This window comes from Lepisma saccharinum, chromosome 16 (genome assembly GCF_977018435.1).
Source record: "Lepisma saccharinum chromosome 16, izLepSacc3.1, whole genome shotgun sequence".
NCBI classification, from domain to species: Eukaryota; Metazoa; Arthropoda; class Insecta; order Zygentoma; family Lepismatidae; genus Lepisma; species Lepisma saccharinum.
In genome coordinates, this window is record NC_139244.1 from 1,764,335 (window position 1) to 1,788,356 (window position 24,022).

At 39.0% G+C, this 24,022-nt stretch overlaps 1 protein-coding gene across 13 annotated transcripts in view; it reads left to right on the forward strand.

Annotated features, from left to right (window-relative positions):
* Positions 1-24,022, forward strand: part of Msp300 (Muscle-specific protein 300 kDa) — a 609,326-nt gene that overhangs the window by 113,756 nt on the left and 471,548 nt on the right. For 9 of the 13 annotated variants that reach the window (XM_083137548.1, XM_083137553.1, XM_083137554.1 and 6 more), the window contains exon 1: positions 13,355-14,969. The exons of 2 other annotated variants lie outside the window; for them this stretch is intronic. In XM_083137548.1, the coding sequence (XP_082993674.1) occupies positions 14,099-14,969 (871 nt within the window). In that variant the 5' untranslated portion in view covers positions 13,355-14,098. Of the gene's footprint in view, positions 1-13,342; positions 14,970-24,022 lie in introns of those variants that run through there. 2 more of the 13 variants (XM_083137562.1, XM_083137558.1) reach the window with 2 other exon arrangements.

The window sequence follows — 24,022 nt, forward strand, 5'->3', positions numbered from 1 at the left end:
ACTTAAAAACGCGGAGTTCTATGCCTTTTAGATTTGAAAATGTTAAATTTCCTCGCTTAAGTAAACAAATATTAATTAGAATATTGGTTGTCAGTTTTAAGAGAAGCAAAACAGTACGATTACTTCATTTTGCATTTCATTATTTTTTTATTGATACAATACTCGTATTACTTTAGAAAAGTTACAGTACAGTACAGAAATTTTAGAAAAATTAAATTGAAAAGTTCTTTTGATGCCTCAGCAGTAACTGTTGACTCAACACAAAGTCATTTGACGTTTTTCTTTCTTCAAACTGTACACATCAATCAAATCGTCTAAGACCCACTATTGCGGCGCAATTACCGCACATGACAACATGACAAACGTCAAGATTTGCGGTATGGCTTCATAACAAAAATGTAGTAATTGAACTTAATCATTTGTTATTTTTTTGAGTATTTTGTAAGTTTGGGGGGCCAGCCCCCCTGTCCCCTCCAGAACTCCGCCTATGCTGAATACGATCTTACATCTCCCTAGATCATTGTTTCTGAACCTATGGGACGCGACCCACTGCTGGGTCCCGAGAGTACAGTATAGTGCACGAGGTCTCAGAAAGATCGTTTCGCGGGCTAGCAGCAGACGACAATATGGGGGGGTGTCTGCGAGAACCAATCAGGTCCGGGATTGAGCGAGCCCGGTTGCCACAGCTAGCTCTCGCTGCACTCTTCTGGAAGGGTGAATGGACCTCTGCCTCTTGCTACCTCGGCCTGTTTGTTCGGCTGAGGAGCAGACGACGAGAGTATCGGCAATAGTGTGCGAGCGACGTCTGCTGTCAGCCCGCGATACGCTCTTTCTGAGGCCTCGTGCACTATACTGTATCTTAAAAAACCTATTACGTTTATATTACCAAGATATATTGTTTTGACAGTTTAAATTCAACCTGTGTTGTACGTAATCTAAACTCTACATTTCTGTTATTCGCTCTCTGCCTTTTTACTGGCATCTCCCAATTTCAGCATATGTGTGTTTAGTTAGAGATTAGACTAGAAATCACAAGGAACTGGATATCCAGTAGCAGAGGCGTGGCGTGCATGTAGCCGGTGTTACCGCAGGTAACAGTAAAATGTAAAGAATTAAAAAGTTGTTTCAATGAAATTACAACATTGTTAAATACGTTAATGGACACCGTTGCCGTCGAGTAGATATTGCCTAGGACATTTTTTTCTGCAGCCGACAGAAGCGCTGAAGAGGCAACAAGGGAGAAGAGGGCGCCAATGCAAGGAAAGAGCAGGGAAGGACTTTGGGGCATAGTGTGCTATGGGGTTATTCATATGCCTGTTAAGGGGCCCTGTTGCCGTTCAGACCTACCGGATCAGCCAGTGTTGTCACTTCGGATTGGCAGAAAAGAGCTAAATCCCGCCTAAAATAGGAATACAATTTCTGTGAAGCAACTAGAGGTGGACTGCAGAGCCAAGGCTGGATTAAACTACAACTGAGACCAGTTAGGTAATAGACGAAAATATAGTTCCTTGGTGTGATTCGTGATTTGGACAAACCTTGCTCCAAAATACTAAGTTGGCAACAGTAGTACGTATACAGCTGGGTTTCCCTTCCACGAAGGAGCGGAGTTCTGTCGTCTGCTCAGTGATCACCACACAAACGTCAAACTGACCCAAGAAAAGTGTGGTTCTTCTTCTTCCCCTTCGCAGCTCATTGCAAAGAAACGAAGACAGATGAAGAATTGACAAAGGTCTACCACTATTCATTGGATTTTCGTGGTAACTGTCTCATGAGTGGTAGTTCTTTCCAGGAGTGTTTGTGGCTAAATCACTGTGATGATTGCAAAACAAGAACGAAATGAACAAATATCTAGCTCGAAGACATGTTTTCTTTACCGAAAGGGGGGGGGGGTGTAATAACGTCTAGCAGGCATAATTGTCGTACTGATAGCTGGTAACACTTTTGAAAAAGTCACGCCCAGAAGGAATGCTCTAGTTGACGCTGGACTGGCTACCCATTTGCTAGTTTTCGCCTCACACGGTACTTGTTACATCGTACTTGTCGATAGTCTTTCGTTCCCATAATGGCGGCCACACGAGATGTAAACAACGCATCACTTCACACTTTTAAAATACGATAACTATTCAACCGAGAGGAATATCGCGTCGCATTAAATGGTTTTAGGTAGAGAAGAATGGCGCTGATAAAATACATACTTTACAACGTTTACTATACACGCATGGAAGAATATTTTAGCTTTTTCAATTGTAAACACCGTGCACGCACCATAGACGGTGTAACTCAACGTGCCTTTCGTGCTGTATGTATTATACATTGTAATTGAACGAGCAATTTGAAGAATGCTGTAGGAGAATTACTTCTTTATGCTTTTATTAAAAAAGGAAAATTACGAACTAGAGATTGGCTCGAAAACAAATATGTTAATCAATGCTTACCCAACAAGCTTTTTAACCCGGGTTTGCATCATTCATACATGAGATTCGCAGGATTCATTCACAAAAAATGGTCAAACATTTATTAATATAATACACTTGTAATAATAAGGATTTTCATTTTCAGCTAATCATATTTGTCACGTACATCTCATCGCTTTGCATAAATATTTCCATATAATTTGTTAAATATTACTGAACTGAACAAGAATGCACTGCACATCATCTCTTTATCGAGAAACGGAGAAACTATAACATAAACAGCCAACACTCGGAAACCACAGACAAGAAACGCTCCTTTGCAAACTCACAGTTTATCTTCACATGGCGAAACTTTGCTCTGATTGGCTGTTCCACAGAATCCAGTCGGGGAAAGCTGGTAGCAATTAGAACATGTCCTATTCCTCCAAACCAGTCAAGCAGTCAGCCAGGCGGCCATGATTTCTACCTAGAGAGTCAGTTCAGCGCCAATAGAAATCCAGTTCCGTGTAATAGGGGCATTAGTGTTTTAAATTACATATTTATGAAGTATGGTAATTTGTTTAAGCAAGCGTAAAGAAGGCTTCTTAAAGTACTCGATGTTAGTAAAAATATGATTATAAACTGGATGCACACCCCTACTAGCAATTCTGCCGGCGCCCATGCGTATGGGTTCCATGAAGTGTAATATCCTTCCAGGTTTGTCACGGACTGAGAAAGGTTGAGAACCAGTGCCCTAGATGGAAAATTGCCCCACTCTCTCGACCTTACCCCCCCCCCTCCTCGCTCTGTTACTTTCGCAGAGGTTCAAAAGTTCATGACATGTTTTCGGTCATAATAGTCTTCAAATGACACAAGTATACAGAGAAATAGAATTATCGCGTTGCCAAAACATGCTGCTCGGGGATTAGCCAAATTTCCAACCTAAGCGTCCCCGCTGAGAGGAGGGGTCCTGCCTAATGTGTGGACGTTTATTTCTTGTCATTCGTTTTTGACTTTCGCTCCGTAATCGCCAGTCTCTTTCTCGTGATTCTCCTAAACATAGGCATGAATTTGAGGGGGCAAGGGGAGCATTTGCCCCAAAATTTATCTATTTATTTACTCAAGAGTTTCAGATACGGTCTTATTTGGCCATTTTACACTGAAACAACATAAAGTAGAAACAAAATATAAAAACAATAACAAGATGGGATAGATTTACATGTTCTTGGTCAGTAATATACAAAAATTACGTTCTGGAAGGAAAATATCTACATTCAGGGTAAGTTTGTTGTAGATTTCTGGGAGCCTGTAAAACAAGGAGCGTTGTAGAAGGGATAGCCTAGTGGTTGGGTTGTGGATGAGTTGCAGGTTGCGCGTTTGCTTTTGGGGTACCCTAAGTGTGAATTCACTGATTAGGAGATCTGTTCTGATTTTGCCATTTATTATCTTGTATAAAAATTTCATGTCAGTTAGATCACGACGAAATCATGTTTATTAAAATTTACAAATTAAAAGGATATTTTTGTTAGGACCTAAGGTCCATATTTTGCTCTCCAAAGTTAAGCTGCTGGTCGCGGCGTGCCCAAGGGATGTTAGTGGGATCATAACCCCTTTCCTTTTGGCTCACATCAGTATTCCTAACAAAAAGAAATGAACATAATAGTAGGAAAAGATGGCAAAATAAGGGCTGGCAACTAAAACATGTGTACGTAACTCTCCTCCCTTTGAAAATTCTCAGTACGCCATTGTCTGCTTGCCCAGCTCCCCCAAACTCAACCAGGCGACGGCACAACGTTCGAAAAGACCCCCAACGAATTGAAATTCTCATTAACTGCACTTGTCTTTTACGTGAGTGTTGTCGTAAGAATGACCTCATTTCCTTCCTCCGCGTAGTCTTCACTTGTTTACGTGATCCCCGTATTAGCCAATCAAGAAGTTTTTTTCACACCCACGCCTCCTGCACTTTCTTCGGAGAAAAACGTGGTCTTCAGTGTTGCCATCTTCTTACTCGTTTTCTTCCCCTTAAACTCAACCCACCAGTTATGAAACTCGTTATTTCGTGTTAATTTTCTTACGGCTAAACAATCATTTAATTTAAGCTCCCCACTGTTCCAAGCATATTTATTTAAGTAGAATGAAAACACGCCAGGCTTAGTAATCTTATACTTTTTGTAGATCTCATTGTATGCATACATACGAGTACATATTACGATTTTTCTTTGCGGAGGGGGCTGCAATTGTAAAGGTAGATCGTACGTACATAGCTGCTTTCAAGGGAAGAGGATACATAACAATTTTTTGTTACATTTGTAGATTTACACTCCCGTAAAATTGTACTCAAAGACAAAAAATATAATTGGCGGCCATTTTAGGGAGATTTGCATTTACTTTTCTTTACTTCCTTTTGAAAACTGATTTTCTCAAAACGTCAAGGAGGGGCAGTAGCACCATAACCTCCCCCTACTTACGCCGGTGCTCAAATTCTTAAACTTCCTACTTTAATCGTGTAATTACAATGTGAATATCAAAATACTTTTTTTTTCTTTAAGCCCACCTAAATTCCTAAATCTTTCATAGTCAACAAGTGACCAACCCCCACAAGAACGTAAGACTCCGCCACTGTTCATGACTATGTAAAATGAACACCTGACCAAACATCATTAAATTATAATTAATCTGTTTTATTTTTTAGTGTGAATTTTAGTTTTAGATGTGCCAGACATATTGAAATAAAGATTGAAGGTTAAATGTTTCTTTCCGATATTTTTCATAGTTTCTCAGAACATTCAGGTTAGTGCTACAACGGTACCTTTATTGAAGGCCACGTATACTTCTTTCAATTTTCTTGTCCATTGTCTGTCCCTTCGTATTGGTTATGCTCGGAACGTATTCAAACAAATGAGATACGAAAAAAGACCGATGGAAGTGACATCTGGGCGCCAGATTGGAACTCTCCCGAGGTATGACGCAATGGTAAGATAGGATGTCGCATAAGCGAAGGGACAAGGCTTCGACCTCGTGCAGGGGGATCAATACGGGGAACTGCGCCCTTCTGGATATTTAGGGCAGCCGGTCGCTCAGAGTTATGGCCTGGCAAGGTTAATTTTTTAAGAAGGGGAAACTGAACGCACGCCAAGAAAGAGAGAGAAAAAAAAAAACACGTGCTTGCGGATAGCTATGAACCGTTGTTTCCTGCTCACGCCGCTGCTTAGTCTTGGCGCTGCGTTTATGAGGTAGTCTTTACAAGTAACATCAGTGGGGAATTTGTTACTAGGCTATCCTATGCTATTGCCTATGGGCCGTACAATAAGGAAACACTGAGCGACACAGACCATCGAGTATTAAATTCCTTAATTTTGTGATAATCGCTAAATAAAGCATGTGAAGTCATTGTACTTTCTAATGTCATGAAAGTTTAATGATTAGTTTTTAATGAGATGTGTCCAGGGATGCCCATCCCCCTCCAAGGCCTATGACGCACTCCCCCAAAAAGTAGAACATTCTCCTTGCCCCTCCTTTATGCCGAATTATTTACTCAAATTACTTTGGTAAGAAAATTTGCAGAACAATATAATACAGCCATATTTAAGCAATATATATTTACTTTAGGTACTTCAGGCTCACTTTCATGTTTGCTAAAATAAAACGTACAGAATTGCTCAGGCTCACTACCATTGTTAGTGTGTACTAACCTTGTATTAATGCGAACAGTACTCCCTCTACCTTCCAAACCGTTTCTACAGGCATAAGAGGTGATGTTTCAATTCAATCCCATCGCCGCGATCACCCACAGGTAGGTAGAAAAACTGTACATAATAACAGTAACTTAAAATCAATGACAAGTCAATCAAAGAAACGACATTCCCTCATTTTTCTTTGATGATATATAGAATTGGTGTAAAATGTTGTTCCCCCCAAAATATTCCCATGACGCAGGAGCGTCATGAATCCCCTACCCCTGGATGTGTCTATATTTAAAACTTTACATTTGTTATTATTACAGAACATGCAATTACTGGAAGTGAAGTACTCATGACAACAAAACTGTCAATAATAATAATAATAATAATAATAATAATAATAATAATAAAATAATAATAGCCGGGTTCAAATCCCGGCCAGGGCATGGATGTTTGTGATGTATGATGAAATTAATAAATAGACATTCATTAATTTCATCATATAATCACTTTTCCCCATCTTCGCGTTTATCCAAAAGTGGTACAAAAGCAAAGTAAAATTAACGAAATCAATCAGTCAATCAATCATAATAATAATAATGATAACAATAATCATGTAGGCAGGGCCCAAAACAAAAAAATAGCCTAGGGGTCCAAATTTCATATATCCCCGCCTGATTAACTTTACTTGTGTGTGGAAACAATTCTCCTTCTCCCAATATGTCTTCAAGGCATTTTGGGATATGCAGGCGGTGACTTGAAGACGACATAATGTGGCAGAAAAGCGGACGGATTAAGCGCGAAAGTAATAAGAGCGAAAGGATTAAGCTCGAAAGGAATTACAGCGAAAAGATTAAGCGCGAAAGGAATAAGAGCGAAAGGATTAAGCGCGAAAATAATTACAGCGAAACTGAATAGGAAACGATTAAGCGCGAAAGGACTTACAGCAAAATGGAATAAGAGCAAAAGATTAAGCGCGAAAATAATTACAGCGAAACTGAATAGAAGCGAAAGGATTAAGCGCGAAAGGAATTAGAGCGAAACGGAATAAGAGCGAAAGGTTTAAGCGCGAAGGGAATTAGAGCGAATGGATTGAGCGCGAAGGAGTTAAACCGAAACGGAATAAGAGCGAAATGGTTAAGCGTAAAAGGAATTAGAGCGAAAGGATTAAGCGGCAGAGGAATTAGAGCGAAACTGGATAAGAGCGATAGGACGCGAAGGGAATTTGAGCGAAATAGAATAGAAGACAAAGGATTAAGCGCGAAAGGGATTACAGCGAAATGGAATAAGAGCGAAAAGATTAAGCGCGAAAAAAATTACAACGAAACTGAATAGAATCGAATTGATTAAGCGCGAAAGGAATTACAGCAAAGGGGAATAAGAGCGAAAAGATTAAGCGTGAAAGGAATAAGCACTTTTGCGCTTAATCCCTTTCGCGCTTGTTCCTACGAGCCCCACAAATCCCCCTAAATCCTTGCAGTACGCCAAGCTGCACTGTCTTCGGTCTCTCTAAAGCGCATGACCACACAATGGAACAATCTCACAAAGAGCGTTACCTCGTAAATTCCGCAGGATATAATTCGATACTCCACGCCTGATCGCTTTTATGGACCAGAGGCTCCCAATAAAATACGAACGTAAAACGAAGCGATGTTCTTTGGTCTAGAGAATTTCCCTTTGTGCTCTGTAGTCTCGTACCGCAGCGAAGATTTGAAGTTCGGGGTTGCTGGTTGCTTGTGCGCTTTTAAAAAATGCACGACGTACTTTTATTGCAGGTGTTAACTGCATAACGCTTTGCTTTGTTGCAGTAATATTTGGCGAACAAGTCTTATCGGAATTCTGCAAGCTTTCAACTTATGCGCGGTAGTTAAAATATTGTCAATATTTATTACATTGTTTGTGACGCCGCAATGTTTCCTTGTAAATGTTAATAGGTGTTGCACCGCTCCACGATATTCCCAGAACTAATTTCAAAACCGCTAGTTTATGTGTATATATATATAAACATGTGTGTGTGTGTGCCATTTTTCCTTTTAGCTATTTCGGACTCTGTGGCGGAGTGGTCAGCACGACGTCCCCAGGCTCGAATCCAGGACTGGGAATGGGTGTTGATTACGAATGTCCCTCATCAATTTCATATCATCGCCATCTTTGCAAAATTAGCCAAAAGTGGCACAAAAATCGAGCAGTATAATAAACCAAATCAACCAATCAAATAAAAAAAACAAATCAATAAATCAAATCAAATAAACCAAATCAATCAATAAAAAATAAACCAAATCAAGCAATCAAATAATATAAACCAAATCAACCAATAAAATAAAATAAACCAAATCAATCAATCAAATAATATAAACCAAATCAATCAATCAAATAAAATAAACCAAATCAATCAATCAAATAAAATAAACCAAATCAATCAATAAAATAAAATGAACCAAATCAATCAATCAAATCAGCACCCAGTACTTTCGTTGATGAACAATATTGGCAATGATGGCGTAGTGATAACGTCGTCGCCTTATAATCGATACCCGGGGGAAACACATAGTGGTTCGGATCCTACTTAAAACTGTAGGCCCAGTGCCGATCAGCCTATCTGTGCATAAAGTCGGCTTAAAACCAGGGTGGGATTTATGAAATTTGGACCCCTTGGCTATCCTTTGTTTTGGGCCCTGCTGACATTATTATAATTTTTATTATTATTATTAACAATTTCGTTATTATAGTACGTCATTTCCATTAATTGCATGCTCCGTATTAATAAAATTTGTGCGGTTTAAATGTACACACATCTGATTAAAAATTATTATCGCTGTGAAGGATGCCAAACTAGACATTCAAATTCTGAAGCAGTTTTAATTCTTTTGAGAACACTGAGTGACCCCTCTCAAGTCTCAACTGGCACTTGATGGTAAAATAATCACAAAAATTCTCAGTGTCAAGATTCGAGAAAAGCACTGTTAAATCTTTGATGTGAGAAGTTATTTAAACGCGAGAAACTCCACCTTCTTTCATGAAATAAGCAAGTAATATGAGTGAACATATTTTTTTATTATGTTATTATCACAATATTAAGGAATTTTAAATGGTCGCTGGTCCTTGTCCCTTCTGCCCCTTCAGCGTCTCATTTTGTGCGGCCCCTAGGCCAGCCATACCTCGATTCGGAGCATTTAGATACGCGAATGCTATAACTGTCATTAGAATTCATCAACTCACTTTTTCTTTTATCCACCTGCGAATTGTTTTTCTTACATTTCCGGACCTACCAATCATGGCGCTGCCTCATCTCACATTCGCCACACGGATTACGGACATAACAAAAGACTATCTTATTAAGCAATTTGTATTTCGCCCCCCTGCGGCACAAAGATACTCAACATAGCTGCATGCCTCTCTGCACATATGGAGGCAACTCTAGGGGGGTGACGTAACGTAACGTCCTTGGGAACCTTGCTTTGGGGGCGAAGCACATGAATTACTTCTTCGAAGGAAACTGGTACGTCCATTATGGCGACGTAGAAATTTGCAAAGGAAAACGTGGACAGGGATGAGCCTGGTGGTAGTCGAGGTGGGAGGAGGGGATTCGTGATCGCAGAGCCTCTGGCGGTGGCAGCAGCAATTTTAGGATAATGGATTATCTTGCTCGCGTTTTGTTCTTACAGACAGGTTTCACTTGTTCACTTCCTCAATCTCGGTATTCAACAAGCGAGGTGTCAAGTTTCAAGATGGTCCCGCCTCAATTTTGTGCTATATCTCACCAAGTACTATCAATGTGCAGAGGCATTAATATATATATATATATTATTAATTAAAATTATTTAACAATGACATTATTATTATTATTATTATTATTATTATTAGTTGTTGTTGTTGTAGTAATAGTAGTAAACGAGTCAGTTACAAAGTAAGAAAAGCAGAAATTGCGAGCAAATGGAGCAAGAAAATTTTACGACATGTGTTTTTATTTGTAAAAAAATTGAAATCGAGGAGGGCACTTGCCCCTCTCTGCCCATCCCCTGCCCAGCAGGCAGACTTAGCCGTCTGGAACATAAAATGCAAGAAAAACGTGAGAACTAATTCCATCTTGAGTATCCTTTTGTCTTGCTACTCTTAGATTCTGATGTCTTGCTTTCTTTTACTTTAATGTTTGCTCGCTCTCCTTCCCCCCAAGGTTTGTGGGGGGCGGAGCAAAGCCCAGTCTGCTCCCCCTGTGGTTGCGCCACTGTAAGTGTGTAAAGATTGATGTTTGTTCTCTGTGGCGACGCTAAGGTTGGGCAAAGTCCCAGTCTCGAAATTTCCTCTCCTCAAAGGACAAGAAGAGTAAATTAGATATTTTTCTCTATATGTCAAGGTCCCGATATTCTATTTCTAACTTATACGTTTCTTTTGCGAGACATGATATGTAATATGTCAATTTTTCTTTTTATTTATTAAAAGGGATGACTTCAACTTTGATGTTAACTGTAATGAAACTGGTTAAAACAATTGATTACTATGCGATGATGTTACCAGCTACTTTGCCACCGGGAAGCGTATTTACAAACCCTATAGTGCTGCAGAACCTTTAGCCATATTTGGCTCCTGATTGGCTATCTTCCGGAAGTTATTGCGGTGTTCCCTCAAAGCAACGCTAGATGGCAGGATTCAAGTTAACTTCAGACATCCATCCCAACAAGATGAGAAACTTCTTTAAACTGAGGTTGATTTTTTAGCACATTTTTAAAATTATTACACAATAATGGTGTTATTTAGAACATGTCAAGTTGTGAAATTTGTCCTATAATGTAGTAATCACTTCACATACGTTACAAACGCTTTCAGAAATATTCAACATTAGGGTCTATTGTTTTTCTATGGCTTAATATTGATCTTTACTGCCAACAAGAGATTCATTGTATTTTTAACATTTTCCATATTTTCCATACATTTATATATTTAATAACATAATTTCGATAATTTGATTACAAACTTTATTACTAGATAATCACGAATCTAATTTTCCTGTAAACGACCAAGCAAGAAACGACGGACACGGAACATAAACACTTCCGGTGCTCACAGCCAATAAGAAAGCATTATATACCTCTGGTTCTGTAGCACTCCAGGGTTTGTAAATAAGCCATCGGGAAGGTTTCAAACAGAAGAGCAAATGTAAGAGACATATTGGAAAAGGAGAAGATAGTGGTAGAGAGAGAAAAAGAAGACGTAGAAAGAAAAATAAAGAAAGGGTAAAAGGAAACAGAATAAAAGAGAGAGAGAAAGAGATTGAAAAGACAGAGCAATAAGGAAGAGGGAGACAAAGAGACAAATGTAAGGCACGAAAATAAAGGGATGATGAAGAAGGGAAACAGAACAGAAGTAAAAGAGGAAATGTAAGTGAAAGAGACACAGAGAAAGAAAGCAAAAATACAAAGAAAGGAAGATTGAGAGGGAGGGGAAGAAGCGTTTAGCAAGACGACAACAGAATCCGACCTGAAGAGTATTTCATCGGCTAAACGCAACTAAACACCAAAGCTGGCATTGGCTACGACGCCCCTCTTTCCCCCTTTCCTTCCCCTGGACTGATTTGTATGCCAGAGCGGCAGAGCCAGATGCAACTCAGATACCACAGTAAGAAACATTTGTTCCTGATTTGCTGACTTTCGATAATTTGTTTTGCCCTTTGGGATCATGGTAAAGAGCAACAATGATCTGCTTGGTAGGAATAAAATCAACAACACTTCAGTCTCCTATTGCTAGAAATAAGTGCAAGTAAAGTTACCTTCTCGAGTAATGATATTTGTAATTAGATACTTTTAATAATGAGCAAACTGGATTACATCACGCGTAAAGTTACTTTTTGAACAAATGAACTGTAACTGGGTTAGTTTTTAATAATTTAACTGTAAATGGGTTACTTTTGAGCAATTAACAGTAACTGTTACTGAGTTACTTTTGAGCAGTTAACTACCTGAGTTACTTAATTGAACTGCAACTTTTGAACGTTCTAAAGACTTCTAGCAGTCTGGGACCTCTTTACTAAAACATAACACTGTGTCCCAGTTAGTCTCAGTGGCGGCGATTGGGTTCCAAAACCGGGGTGGGCAAAGTGCAAAACTGGGGGGCAAAGACAGTATATTTCCCTTTGTACATAAGGTTTAGTAGTGCGGGGGCAAAAGTGGCGAAAATTTGGGGGGCTTGCTCCCCCCTCGGCCCCCTAATCGCCGCCACTGCTCTATTGGGTGCTGTGACATCCGGTTTTCCTTCGACCACTTTCATTACTCTCCGGGGAGGCAAATCGCCTCTTTATCTAATTGAGGAACAGCTAATTATTGCACACCTGCATGTGCAATTTCACACGTCGGTGACGTAACAATAGGGCGGCCTTCTTTTCTGCAGAGCAGCAACGAATGCAGACACTACATGTTTGTCTCCATGAATCGTAAACCACACCTTGGCACTACGCGATATTTCGCAGTGTTGCAAACGCGAGCAACTAAAACTACTCCAAATTACTGAACGTTCAGAATATTCAAATTGATTTTTGAGAAAATGTAGAATAATCCGTGCTTTTATTTCTAATTTATGTCTTTTTATTATTTGTAATGTGGTTCGTCGCCACGGTGAGGATGAATGATGGTGAGATGAAAGTTTGAAATACTTACGGTATTAAACGTAGACGCTCATTGAAACAAATATACCAGTCTAGAGTTATTTTATATATTTTAGTATTGTCCATTGTAATATAGAATAGAGTATTTGAAAATTTCAATAATCAAGTTCTTCCTCGATGATTTATCGAAATAGCTGTATTGAAAACGAAAATTTCTTGCCATGAAGGCACATTGAGGGGTAGGGCCACGCACATTCTGGATCCCGTCCAGTTTGGAGCTGATGTAATCAGCACCACGCTCCGGCCGCCTTTACCCGCCGGGTTGCTCGTAGGTACCTATTGATTAGAGGCTGGATGAACCCCAGAGGCGCTTTATACGGGGACAAGGACGGAAAATTTCCGACTTAGATCACCCACCCAGTGAATCAAATGATTTTTCGAGATAGGAAATGAGCAATAAGGGAAGTGGTCAGACGATTTATCAGTTAAGTCACAGATTTTAGTCTCAACAGGCATAGGTAACATTAAAGATCTTACGGATTATGTACCGTGAAAGTAACTAGATTTAGCGCTATAGTGAGTAGGTTGCAGAGACCTTGCTGTATTGATTGGTAAACAGCTGACTGCATCGCTATGCAGTGCTTCCATCTGTCGGTACAATGGCGACTAAGCGTTTCACATGGCCAGCCGGGCAAGGTTATGTCGCGCGGAGTGAGAAAGTAAGAGTTTTCGTTTACTTTTATACGTGCTCGCATTCGTGTGCGTGTATCGGAGTGCGTGTGTAAACACGTTCGTGTTAATTGAATAGCCTTTCTGTCTTTGATGTGGTGCCGAATCTATGAAGTTGTTTCGTGCTAAAAGGATCAGTTCTCGAAACAAATCCTGTTATTGTAGTCTGTGATTCGTGTTCAATGAGTCTGGGTTAATCTCGCGGCGTTGGAGTTACGCTGCACCTGTGTGATTGTGGTGTCTGTTTATACTAAAGGGGAGGTTGTGTAATGACAGTTTTATGCATGCAAAAGGGAGGAGACGATGTACCTATGTGTTGAGATGAAGTGATACGTGTGAGCATGAACTTACACGATGACTGTCAATTCCTGCAAATAATCGAAGAGGTGTTGCCGCGTCTTTTAGCTTGTTGTGTGGCTTCAGTATCCTGGATTCCGAGCAGACACTTTAATGCGTTGACCTAGAAAAGAGCAAATGAGTGATCGTCACTTTTTTCCCGACTCCTTTACTGCATGACATTTGCGCATCGGCGACGCAGCCTCACGTAGGGAACTCACGTGGTGCAAGCAGAAGGGTTTGTATCGAACCGGCCAGTCAAGACCGGTACGAGGTCGCGTACAGTACCGTGACGTTGCGATCGTGTTTTGTTTATTCGTTGTCTACGATGATTTTCGTGTTCGACTGAAGTCTCGCGTTGTACCATGGAAAAGGCGGGCACCCCCAAGGATGGTGCCCCGTCGAAACCCCAGGGGGACATTCGGGGGTCACCCCCTTCGAGGCCCGGCAGCAGGGAAGGAGGCCGTCTGAGGGACAGAGTGAGTTTCTACGAGCAAGTGTGGTCGGGGACCAGGTCCCCGAAAAGGGACGTTGACGTTGCCGATATCGATAGGAAGCAGGCTGATGCATCCGGAAGCACGTTCCTTGTCCGAGAACAGGCGAAGCTTAAATCGACCCCAACGCCCCAGTCGCCGAAGTTGCAAAGGATCTCGTCGTCGAGTCGTGGCTCGTCGGCCGAGAGTAGCTACGAGGAGGTGTTCGAAAGGGTCGTCGAGGAGGGCGAGGAGGATGGGAAGACGGTCAAGTTCGAGAGGATCACGCTGCAGAAATCGATCAAGGAGGTAGGTTCGAGACCCGGTAGCGCCGCTTCCGACGTCGACATGCCCAGCAGTCGCAGCCGAACGCCGTCATCCGAGAAGATCTCACCGACGCATCAATGGGTGAAGGATCGAACCCCGTCCGAAGATCGCCTCCTGGACTCGGCTTACCAGACCTACAGCCACCCCAGCGCCAACGGCTACGGGGGCGCCGTCTCCAAATCTTCCTCCCTGACTTCCTTCAGTTCCAGGACCGGAAAGTTCCCTTCCGAGGAGAGCCTCCAGAGAACCCCGTCCGGGGAAGGGATCCACATGGAGTGGGACCCCCCGCCCTCGACGTCTGGGGCCCGGGGGCAGGGTCCTCCTGCCAACGAGTGGTACAGCGAGTATCGAACCCAGTCCTTCCAGGCCATGGCGTCCCGCTTGGAGTCTGTTCGTAGCCGGACGCAGTACGACAGCCACATCGCGGAGATAAAAGGTAAGGAAACGCGTCTCTTTCTGCTGGAAAAAAGGGGTTGAAAATTACGAGGGGTGGCCAAATACGTATAAAATTTTATCCGGATATAGAATATTCTGACATCCTAATTATCTGTATATCCTTTAGGATTATCCGAAAGTGCGACAGTTTTATCGTTTATCTTTACGACCTATCCACATATTCTTTTATTTCTCTTTTCCGGATTGTCTACAAATCCTTCATCAAATGTGTACTATCCGGATATATTTATTTATTTGTCTTTTTTCCGTAGACCCTTGGTGAAAGGGCTTGGGGAGCGTCATTTTTTTTAGTGAAAATGTTACCTTGTATCCATTACACATATAGATACACACGCACATTAACATGTAGGACAAATACACAAGTAGTAATATGTATGCATGGGCGTCCAGAAGGGGGGTGGGGGCGTGCCCCCCTTGAAAATGAAAGTCAACCAAAAAAAAAAATTTTCGCACATATAATTTCATTTTAGCCACAATAATTGTGTGAATTATTGCATGAATACCTTAAAATCAAATTTAAGAAATTGTTTTTTTAAGGGAACAACACTCTTTTGGGGGGGAAAATGTACCTTGTTTGCCCCCATGGGAAAAATATCTTGCTTGCCCTTCTCGGAAAATATCCTGTGGACGTCCATGCATGTATGATACATGGATACATTTTGACTACAAGTTTACAGTTGCAGAATTTTATGAAAATTTACAAAATGAATAGGGGTGTGTATATACACTAGTGTCCAAAATGAAAGCAACAAAACAGAAATCCTTTCCTCGTGTGATTTTTTTTGTTGATAAGTTTGCCAAGTTTAAGCTGTTGCTATCGTGATTTTCTTGTCGATAAATCCTGGCACATTAAGGTTAGTTTATTTTCTATCTTAAACCAGTTGTCTATGACATCATAAATATTACTATCACCTGATTGTTGCTTTAATTTTGGACATTAGTATATAATGAACATATATGTTGGTTAATAATTTAATATACTTAGAAGGATTACCCACATCCGAATTTTCGGATTAAAATACTAATAAAAACAATAGTAACATTATTCCTACCACAAGAAGCCCTAAGCTAAATGGGCCTGTGGAGCTCGAGCCCACTTCACAATTTTCACAGGGTATATGCTGTTTCGTGAAACGTTGGGAGACTTATGTTTTCATTCATTTTGGATTATGTTACAATAAAATGTAGGGAGGAAATTATTGTAGTTCTGCAAACACGGTGCCATTGATTGTTGAATACTGACGATGATAACTAGGTCTCGGAAGTTGAGGAAAAGTCCTTTTTTTTCCTAGTGTCCGAAGACGAGGCCCAACATAATATATGTTCATTTTGGGTCATTGTAGGCCAGAAAAAGGTGGGTTTTATTTGTCCTTTTTTTGCTTTCGAATCATCATCAGTTCATCACCTCTTAAACATCCTTTCTGTAGTAAAGAAATAAAAAAAGAGAGAAATAAATATATTTGAACCATCCCTGAAACGAGATTGGACGACTGAAGCAGGTACGGTACAAGGTCCTTTAACCATAACTTGTCTGGAAGGTGTATCTGGCAACTTTATCTTGTTTTGAACCTTTCAGCACGTTGTATACGACCATATACATGAAACATGTAATTAAAACTGAAGTTATTAATTAATTTGGATCACATTTATACGCCCTTTTTTTCGTTTTAGGTCCTTTTTTTATATTGTTATGTCTTTTTTATAGGTCTTTTTTTTGGCAATTTATAGGTCTTCAACTTCCGAGCACTAATGATAACCCATAACTGGCATAAATGAAGGATATTACAATAGAGATGCCATTTTGAAAAAATGAAACACATATTTTTTTTTCTTGTTGCTATTGCTTTGTGAATTGTCAGTTTTTATACTGTTAACTGTAAGAATACTGCTACTAACACTAAAAATTAAAAACTTCTAATTCTATATCCAAAGCGCCTCTTCTGATACGTCACCACACTTGCCACAAGAACGTTTCGCACAGACTCTAGAATTGTTGTCATCCATCATATTTTTCAATTTAGCAGTTATCAAAACAGACGATAATTTAAATTCGTTTATTAGTTTGATTTTTTAATTGTAATGAGAACCGGATCAGTGCTTATTACTAATAAAATCAGAAAAAATAATCAATAATAATTTTACGTATAAAAGTGAACCTGGTTACTAAATTTTTAGCTATTGTGAAATTTTTGGTAGAGACTTTTTAATTTCCAGAGATCCCCCCCTGGGCAGCCCCTGTAGCCCTAACAATTCTCTTATTCGTTCCGAAGCGGTCGCTTGTATTCTGTAGAACGAGACGAGAAGAATTCCTTTCCATGGGAAGTGAAATGGAGAAAGTCCCACGACTGGCCAGGATTATGTAACAGACCGATTAGCCTCGCGCTTCGATCATTCATAACGCAGCCGGAAGTGTGGTTGATAACTTGTGACAACAATGAAAGCGTTCAGTGAAACACTTTTGTTGGTTTACCGTAGTCTTCCTCATACGAGAGCTAATGTATGGGAATCTGTTATAACAACACTTTCCCCCTGAACATACATAGAATTTCATTAGAGGAAAAAAGAAAGAAACTGTCGTGACGCACTCCTGATATTATTTCCAATCAGTCAATGAATCATTTGCATTTCTCGTCTTTGTACTTCTTTCCTTTTCTCATGCAAATCATACAGGGTGGTTCTTATAGAACTGATATATTTGAAGACTAAAATTGGTAAACGCTGTAAGTGCCACAATAATTCCAACACCGTTAAACTGTGAAATGTGCCATGCTTTATAATGTGGTAAACGTGAAATGTGGCTGGTAGCCCTCTAAGTAGTTCAAAGGGCGTGTAAAGAGGTCACTAGTGCGAAAGTTATTACTGACTGATGTGCGGAACGATGCGATTTCCCAACACTTTCGCTTTTGGCACTTACAACGTTTACCACTTTCAGTCCTCAGTTCATTATCAATGTATGTGAACAAAAATAAAGCTCCACTCTGTTTCAGGGGTCTGTTAAAAACTATCTTGAAAATAGGCTTAACTTGTATTTTTAAAATATCTGAATCACTTATGAATATTGCTGTTTCATTGGCAGTATTCCCCCCCCCCCTCTCTCTCTCTCTCTCTCTCTCTCTCTCTCTGCCAACCTCACTGGCGGAGTGGTTAGCACAACGCGCAACGACACCAGGGGTCCCGGGTACGAATACTGGGATGGATGTTTTTGTGAGTGTCTGCCTCTTCATCAATTTTACATAGAGAGAGAGAGACGGAGATTTATGTATAGAAGTAAAAGATAGACAGAGAAAGAAACAAAATATAGATAGAGAGAAATAAATAAAAATGGAAGAAAGAAAAGGTAGAGAGAGAGAGAAAGAGAGAGGGGAGAGAGATAGAAAAAAGAGCGAGAGGAAGAGAGGGGGAGAGAGAGAAAGAAAGGGAGAGAGAGGGGGAGAGAAAGAGAGAGAGAGGGAGAGAGAGATAAAGAAAGGGAGAGAGAAAGAGAGAGAGAGGGGGGAGAGAGAAAGGGAGAGAAAGAGAAAGGGGAGAGAGAGGGGGGAGAGAGAAAGGGAGAGAGAGAGTGAGAGGGAGAGAGAGAGAGAGGGAGAGAGAGAAATAAAATATAGAGGAATAAAGAAAATGTACAGAGGGAAAGAGAGAGAGAGAAAGAAACTGTAGAGAGAGAAAAATAGAGGAAGAAAGAGAAAGTAAAGAGAGAGAGAGAGAGAGAGAGAGATAGAGAGAGAGAGAGGGAAGTAGGTATATTCCTTCGTGTGAAGAATCGAAACGAAACCTTCCCAAATGAAAATGGTTCCCGCATTCCACCCAATAATTCAAAGCTTACCCCACTATGAAAGAAACAGTGAGCTCCTTCATTGAAGCACTTTATATCAGTTCACTTCCCCTTCACCGTGAGAGAGGCTTGACTTATCTCTACTCGATATAAGCTCCTCGACAGGCGTTTCCCATGTTATCGTTTGTTTCTGCACGATGTCTCAACACTATAATAAGCATTGCTATCAGTGCTTTCATAACATGATTTGCCGTTGAGGCGACACAAGGGTCAATTGCAAGGAGTGTTTCCTTCTTCTGAAATCAATAATAACTTTGTTATGGAATCTTTCTAAGCAGATAGTGTAGGCAGGGTAACAGTTGTGGCACCAGTGGACAATGGTGTCTGCAAGGGGGGCACTTGGCTCCCTGAGATAACTGGGAAAAGTTCATGTAATTCGAATAGTGAATTATAGCGACATTTTATTACATAATATTGTTTTCTGTGTTTAACAGGCTCTCAGTTACAGCAATTAATACCATATCCAACAAAATAACTAGAGAACGTTTTCCCAAGATAGAATCATGTTGACTGTCGTTGCTAGGGGTGTGCGGGACGGGATTGAGAAGTGAATTTTTTTATATTCCGGACGTTCGGGACTGAAAAAATCAACATTTTCTTAACAGATCATGAAATTTGCTGGCTGGGATTTTTTTAAAAATTCTCGACGTGGTGAAAATCTTAAATTCTACACATTATGCCAAAGTATCTTCAATTCAATTCCATGATTTGTGAAATTTAATAATAACAGTAACAATAAAAGGAAAATATAAGTTTCTATTACTTAATGGTAAGTGGTGAAATCTTACTCTGCCCCCGCCCCCCTCTCCGAGAAAGATCCTGCGGGCCGCCTTGCCAGTGGATATCTGCTATTTTGGTTGGTCACATCTACAAAAACAAATGTGTTTCGATATTCATATTGTTACTACGTGATTCAAACAGGGATGTATTACCTAATAATAGGAAGTTTAAATTTCGGAGTGAAAACAAGTTATACAAATTTATATATGTTGCATTGTGAAAAGTTAAATTTTAGGTTCGATTACATTTTACATGATATAATAATAATAATTAAAAATTATAAATAAATTAAGACAATAATGTCTTAGTGGAGAATATTGAAAAATACTAAAAATAGAACAATATTTAGTTTTTTAAATACTGCAACATACTGCTTAAAAAAGCATACAAGCCTTATACAGCAGAAGTTTATTAACAATAGATTAATGAAATATACTAAATATACACAATAAAGTGTTAAATAAGTATAGTACATGATGAGACATACTAAGAAAACAAATTTACGTTGCAATAAAATAATTACAAATTAAAGAATTATAACACAATCACTTATACTAAAATACACATTATGTATTAAAATTATACATATTATTTTAATAAAAGGTCATTAGCCTGCAACGGAATATGATCCTATTGTGATGTAAGAAATTCATTGGTCCATTACATTTTTACCACCACACATGTCGCACGTCGTTTGGGTCTGTTAAGTTTGAAGGAACAGAAAAGATTAAGAAATAATAGTTCTCCAAGTATTCATGAAATCAATCGATGACATTCGCGGATTGTTTTTATGTCAAATGTTACATCATGTTCTTCAGAAAAATGCGTTGGTGTATCTTGAGGAAAAATGTACGTGTCGTATCTTCACTAAGGATCGGATAACAGTGAAGGAATCTGATACAGGATCAAGTCTGGCGCCAATACAAATGTTATTGGTTTATTTCGATAGCTTCACGTGAAGGAAACCTCTTATGAGGCTTGTAAATACTTATGTTCACAGCTTTTTTTTTCCTGAATCGATAAGCTTTCTAGGACTGCACTCAGCTTCATAGATAAGTGTACGCCCACGTATACAACCAAGATCATGCCCTTCTCTCGCACTGGATCCAACATGAAGATGTGGCCTTCCTTATCATTGGCGTGCGCAGACTCATTTATTTGGGGGTGCCTTAAGGAGAATTTCAATTGTGAATTGGGCAATGTTAGTCTAATTGTGGTAACTTCATGTTCCTTTTTCACAGAAAGTATTAGGTATATGAAGACTAAATTTTAACATCATAGTGGTCTGAGTATTGGTTATCACTTTAGATTTATTATTATTTTGACTGAAGTTTAACTATTTAAAAAATGAAACTAAACTTGTTTTAACACTGATATTATTTTAACTGTAGCTTCTACATTAAATTTTTTTTGGCAACACATTAGGATGTGATCAGACACCCCTGGCACCCCCCCCCCCCCTTGCGCACGGCTATATCTGTAATGTAACCCCACCACGCTTCTGTATCCAGAAGCCTTTCTCTGTCAATTTCTTACAGAGCATTGCCTTCATAACGTCCTCCATCTCCTCTATCTATGTTCTAGATATTCCTCTCTCATTCACCGTTTTGTGCAGTAGAGTGGGATGCGTGAGTTCCCAAAGTTGGAAAAGGAAAATTTTGATGGCTTATAACTTCAAAACTGCAAGAGATATTTGCACCGGGTCTTCTGCATTGTGATATTTTTCTATCCTTAACATTACCCCAGGAAATTCCATCAATTAATCAATGGTAGAAGACAGCGATAATTTCCGCAATGTCACTTTTCGGTGAGAAACATGTGTAAGAAATAGGTTTGAGACTGTCCATTTTACGGTCGCATCTCCTTAGCTGGCAACACTGTCAAGTCGAAATTTTGTCAAAAGACGCAGGTAACATGCACTTAAGTAATGGCCGTACAGTTAAATTAAGAATCATAATTTAACACGTAAATTTGATTTTTATGTGTAAAATTCTATGCACCTGGCAACACTTGATATTGCCAGGCAAATTGTTACTCACCATGTTCATTCGGCTTGCTTTACCCAGTGAGAGATTCAAGATTTGATACAAAATGGAAAAGTACGTATATGGTGAAAATATCTTAAGTCTTTCAAAACAATCTGTAGCAAAAGGAAAAAATATAAAAATAGTCACGAATAATTTTCCGAGCAATACCCGTGCATCTTACTGTACATGACCTGTTATGGTGTCATATAGATCTCTTTTCTGTAAAATTCTTTCGCACTTCTTATTTTTACTCACTTAGTTAACTATTCATTTCAGCACTCTTATGCATCTTCTTATAAAGCCATAGATTTATTACTGCAGCAACGAGAGCTCCATCTGTTGATAGTATTTTTCTCGAGCTGTAAAAAAAAATAAGTGGAGTTCTTGCTTCTCTTTTGTTCGGCGACTTTACACAACTGAAACATTGTTTTTATAAAAGTTGTTCATTGAAACCACAGACGTATAGTCGACTCCTAGAGAAAAGAATGTAGCGAAAATTAATTTCTACATAAATCAATGGAACTGTTTTGAAGTAAACAATAGAATGCTTTCCTTAAGTCTAGGAATGTAATTTCATCAGAATTCATAATACATTTTATGATACAATTCTATGAATAATATTATCTGAAGTTGCATATTTGTTACAACAGAAAATTACAAGACATTTCTACATCAACTTTTCCAAGCTGTAAAATTGTAATTACATGTTGGACAAAACATAAATTTTACCCTTTTGAAGATTAAGGATTGTCTGTCTTCTTGAACGTGGTGTACTGTAGAGGTGGTATTTATTCCTCAAACGAAGAGACCCTGTGACGCTCTCAATTTTTCAACCCCAAGCGAGCGAATGAAGCAATGAGTTGGATCCCAACCAGCATGTGCCTCCATCAGGTATCAAACCCGGGACCCCGTAATTACAAGGCGACCACGTTACCACTACACCATTGGGGAGGCCCATTTTTTAAAGTTTCTTGTTTTCCTTTTCTGGAAATCCTTACTAGAGTCCTACGACCATAGGCGTAACTTGGTGAGGGGCAAGGATGGGCACTTGCCTCGTTCCCAAATTTTAAGCCTTGTTAACATTTTCAAGTTACTTTTGCCAACTTCCTGCGACTTGAGAAGCAAAGTAATTAATATTTTTTTATTATTTGGTAAATGCTACACTTATTTAGCAAAGTAGTCATAGTCATAGACGCTATTTTTATAGGATAGAATACTTTATTTATTCTGCCCCCCCCACCAAGTTAAGTTCAAAGTTACGCCCATGAGTTCGACCAGAGCCAGCTCATAAACTCAAGTAGACAGTCATTTGTTTCAGTCACTACAAATGAAAATGTTCCCCTTTACTTGTGCCCGAGTGCATTATTTATAACTTCTCCCCCATGTATAGGTGTCAAATTCGCTGTGTAATGTTTCCCCCTCCATGATGCAGGTATGTATCTAGAAATATGTTACGGGGTGGTCCGGACCAAGTGTATAAGGAATAATAATAATAATAATAATAATAATAATAATAATAATAATAATAATAATAATCGTTTATTTTAAGTGTTGAGCACAGTATGAAACCTAATACAGCACTAAGTCAAATACAAAAGTACAAAGTTACACGAATTAAATACGTAATCTGTAGAATAACATAACATAACAAGTTAGCATATTTATACTTCAAGTTACAGTTTTCAATGAGATCTATTACATCTCGGATACTAATAATTGTTTATTGTTATATAATATTGTGCAATTAACTGTGTATTGTTCTAATAATAATAATAATCATATTTATTTAAGTGATGATAACGATTAATCAACCAGGTATATCACTATGTCAAAATTGGTTATACAAAATTAAAAAACTGAATACATAATTATAAAATAAAACAGTGGATCCTACAATCTTATACACCAACATAAATCCAAATTGTAGGTTTCAACAAGATCAGCTTCTAAACCTCTGGCCTTGTTTAGGCATGTGAGAATTGAGATATACCTATGGGAATATCTGGGAATTTTATAAGCTATATTATTCAAAAAGTATTCACTGTCAACTTGGAAATTTAATATCTTCTCTACAAAATTTATCCTTTATAATAGTAATAACAATAACGTTTCAATTAAAATAATTAAATTAAATCAAATTAATACTAGTTACAATACATAAATTAATAATATATTATTATTACACGATTAGGTAAAAAGACTGTATAAGAATGGAGGTATAACAGGGCATATTCATTACGTAGCTTACCTGTAGTTAAGATCGGAATAACTTGCATAAAAACAAGTGCCCTGGCAATGAATTATGTCGAATAGATGAATAATTGAATATTTATCGAATAACAAAAATTATGTTACATGTAGTTGGAAAAAATTAAGTTTCTGATTATTATTTTA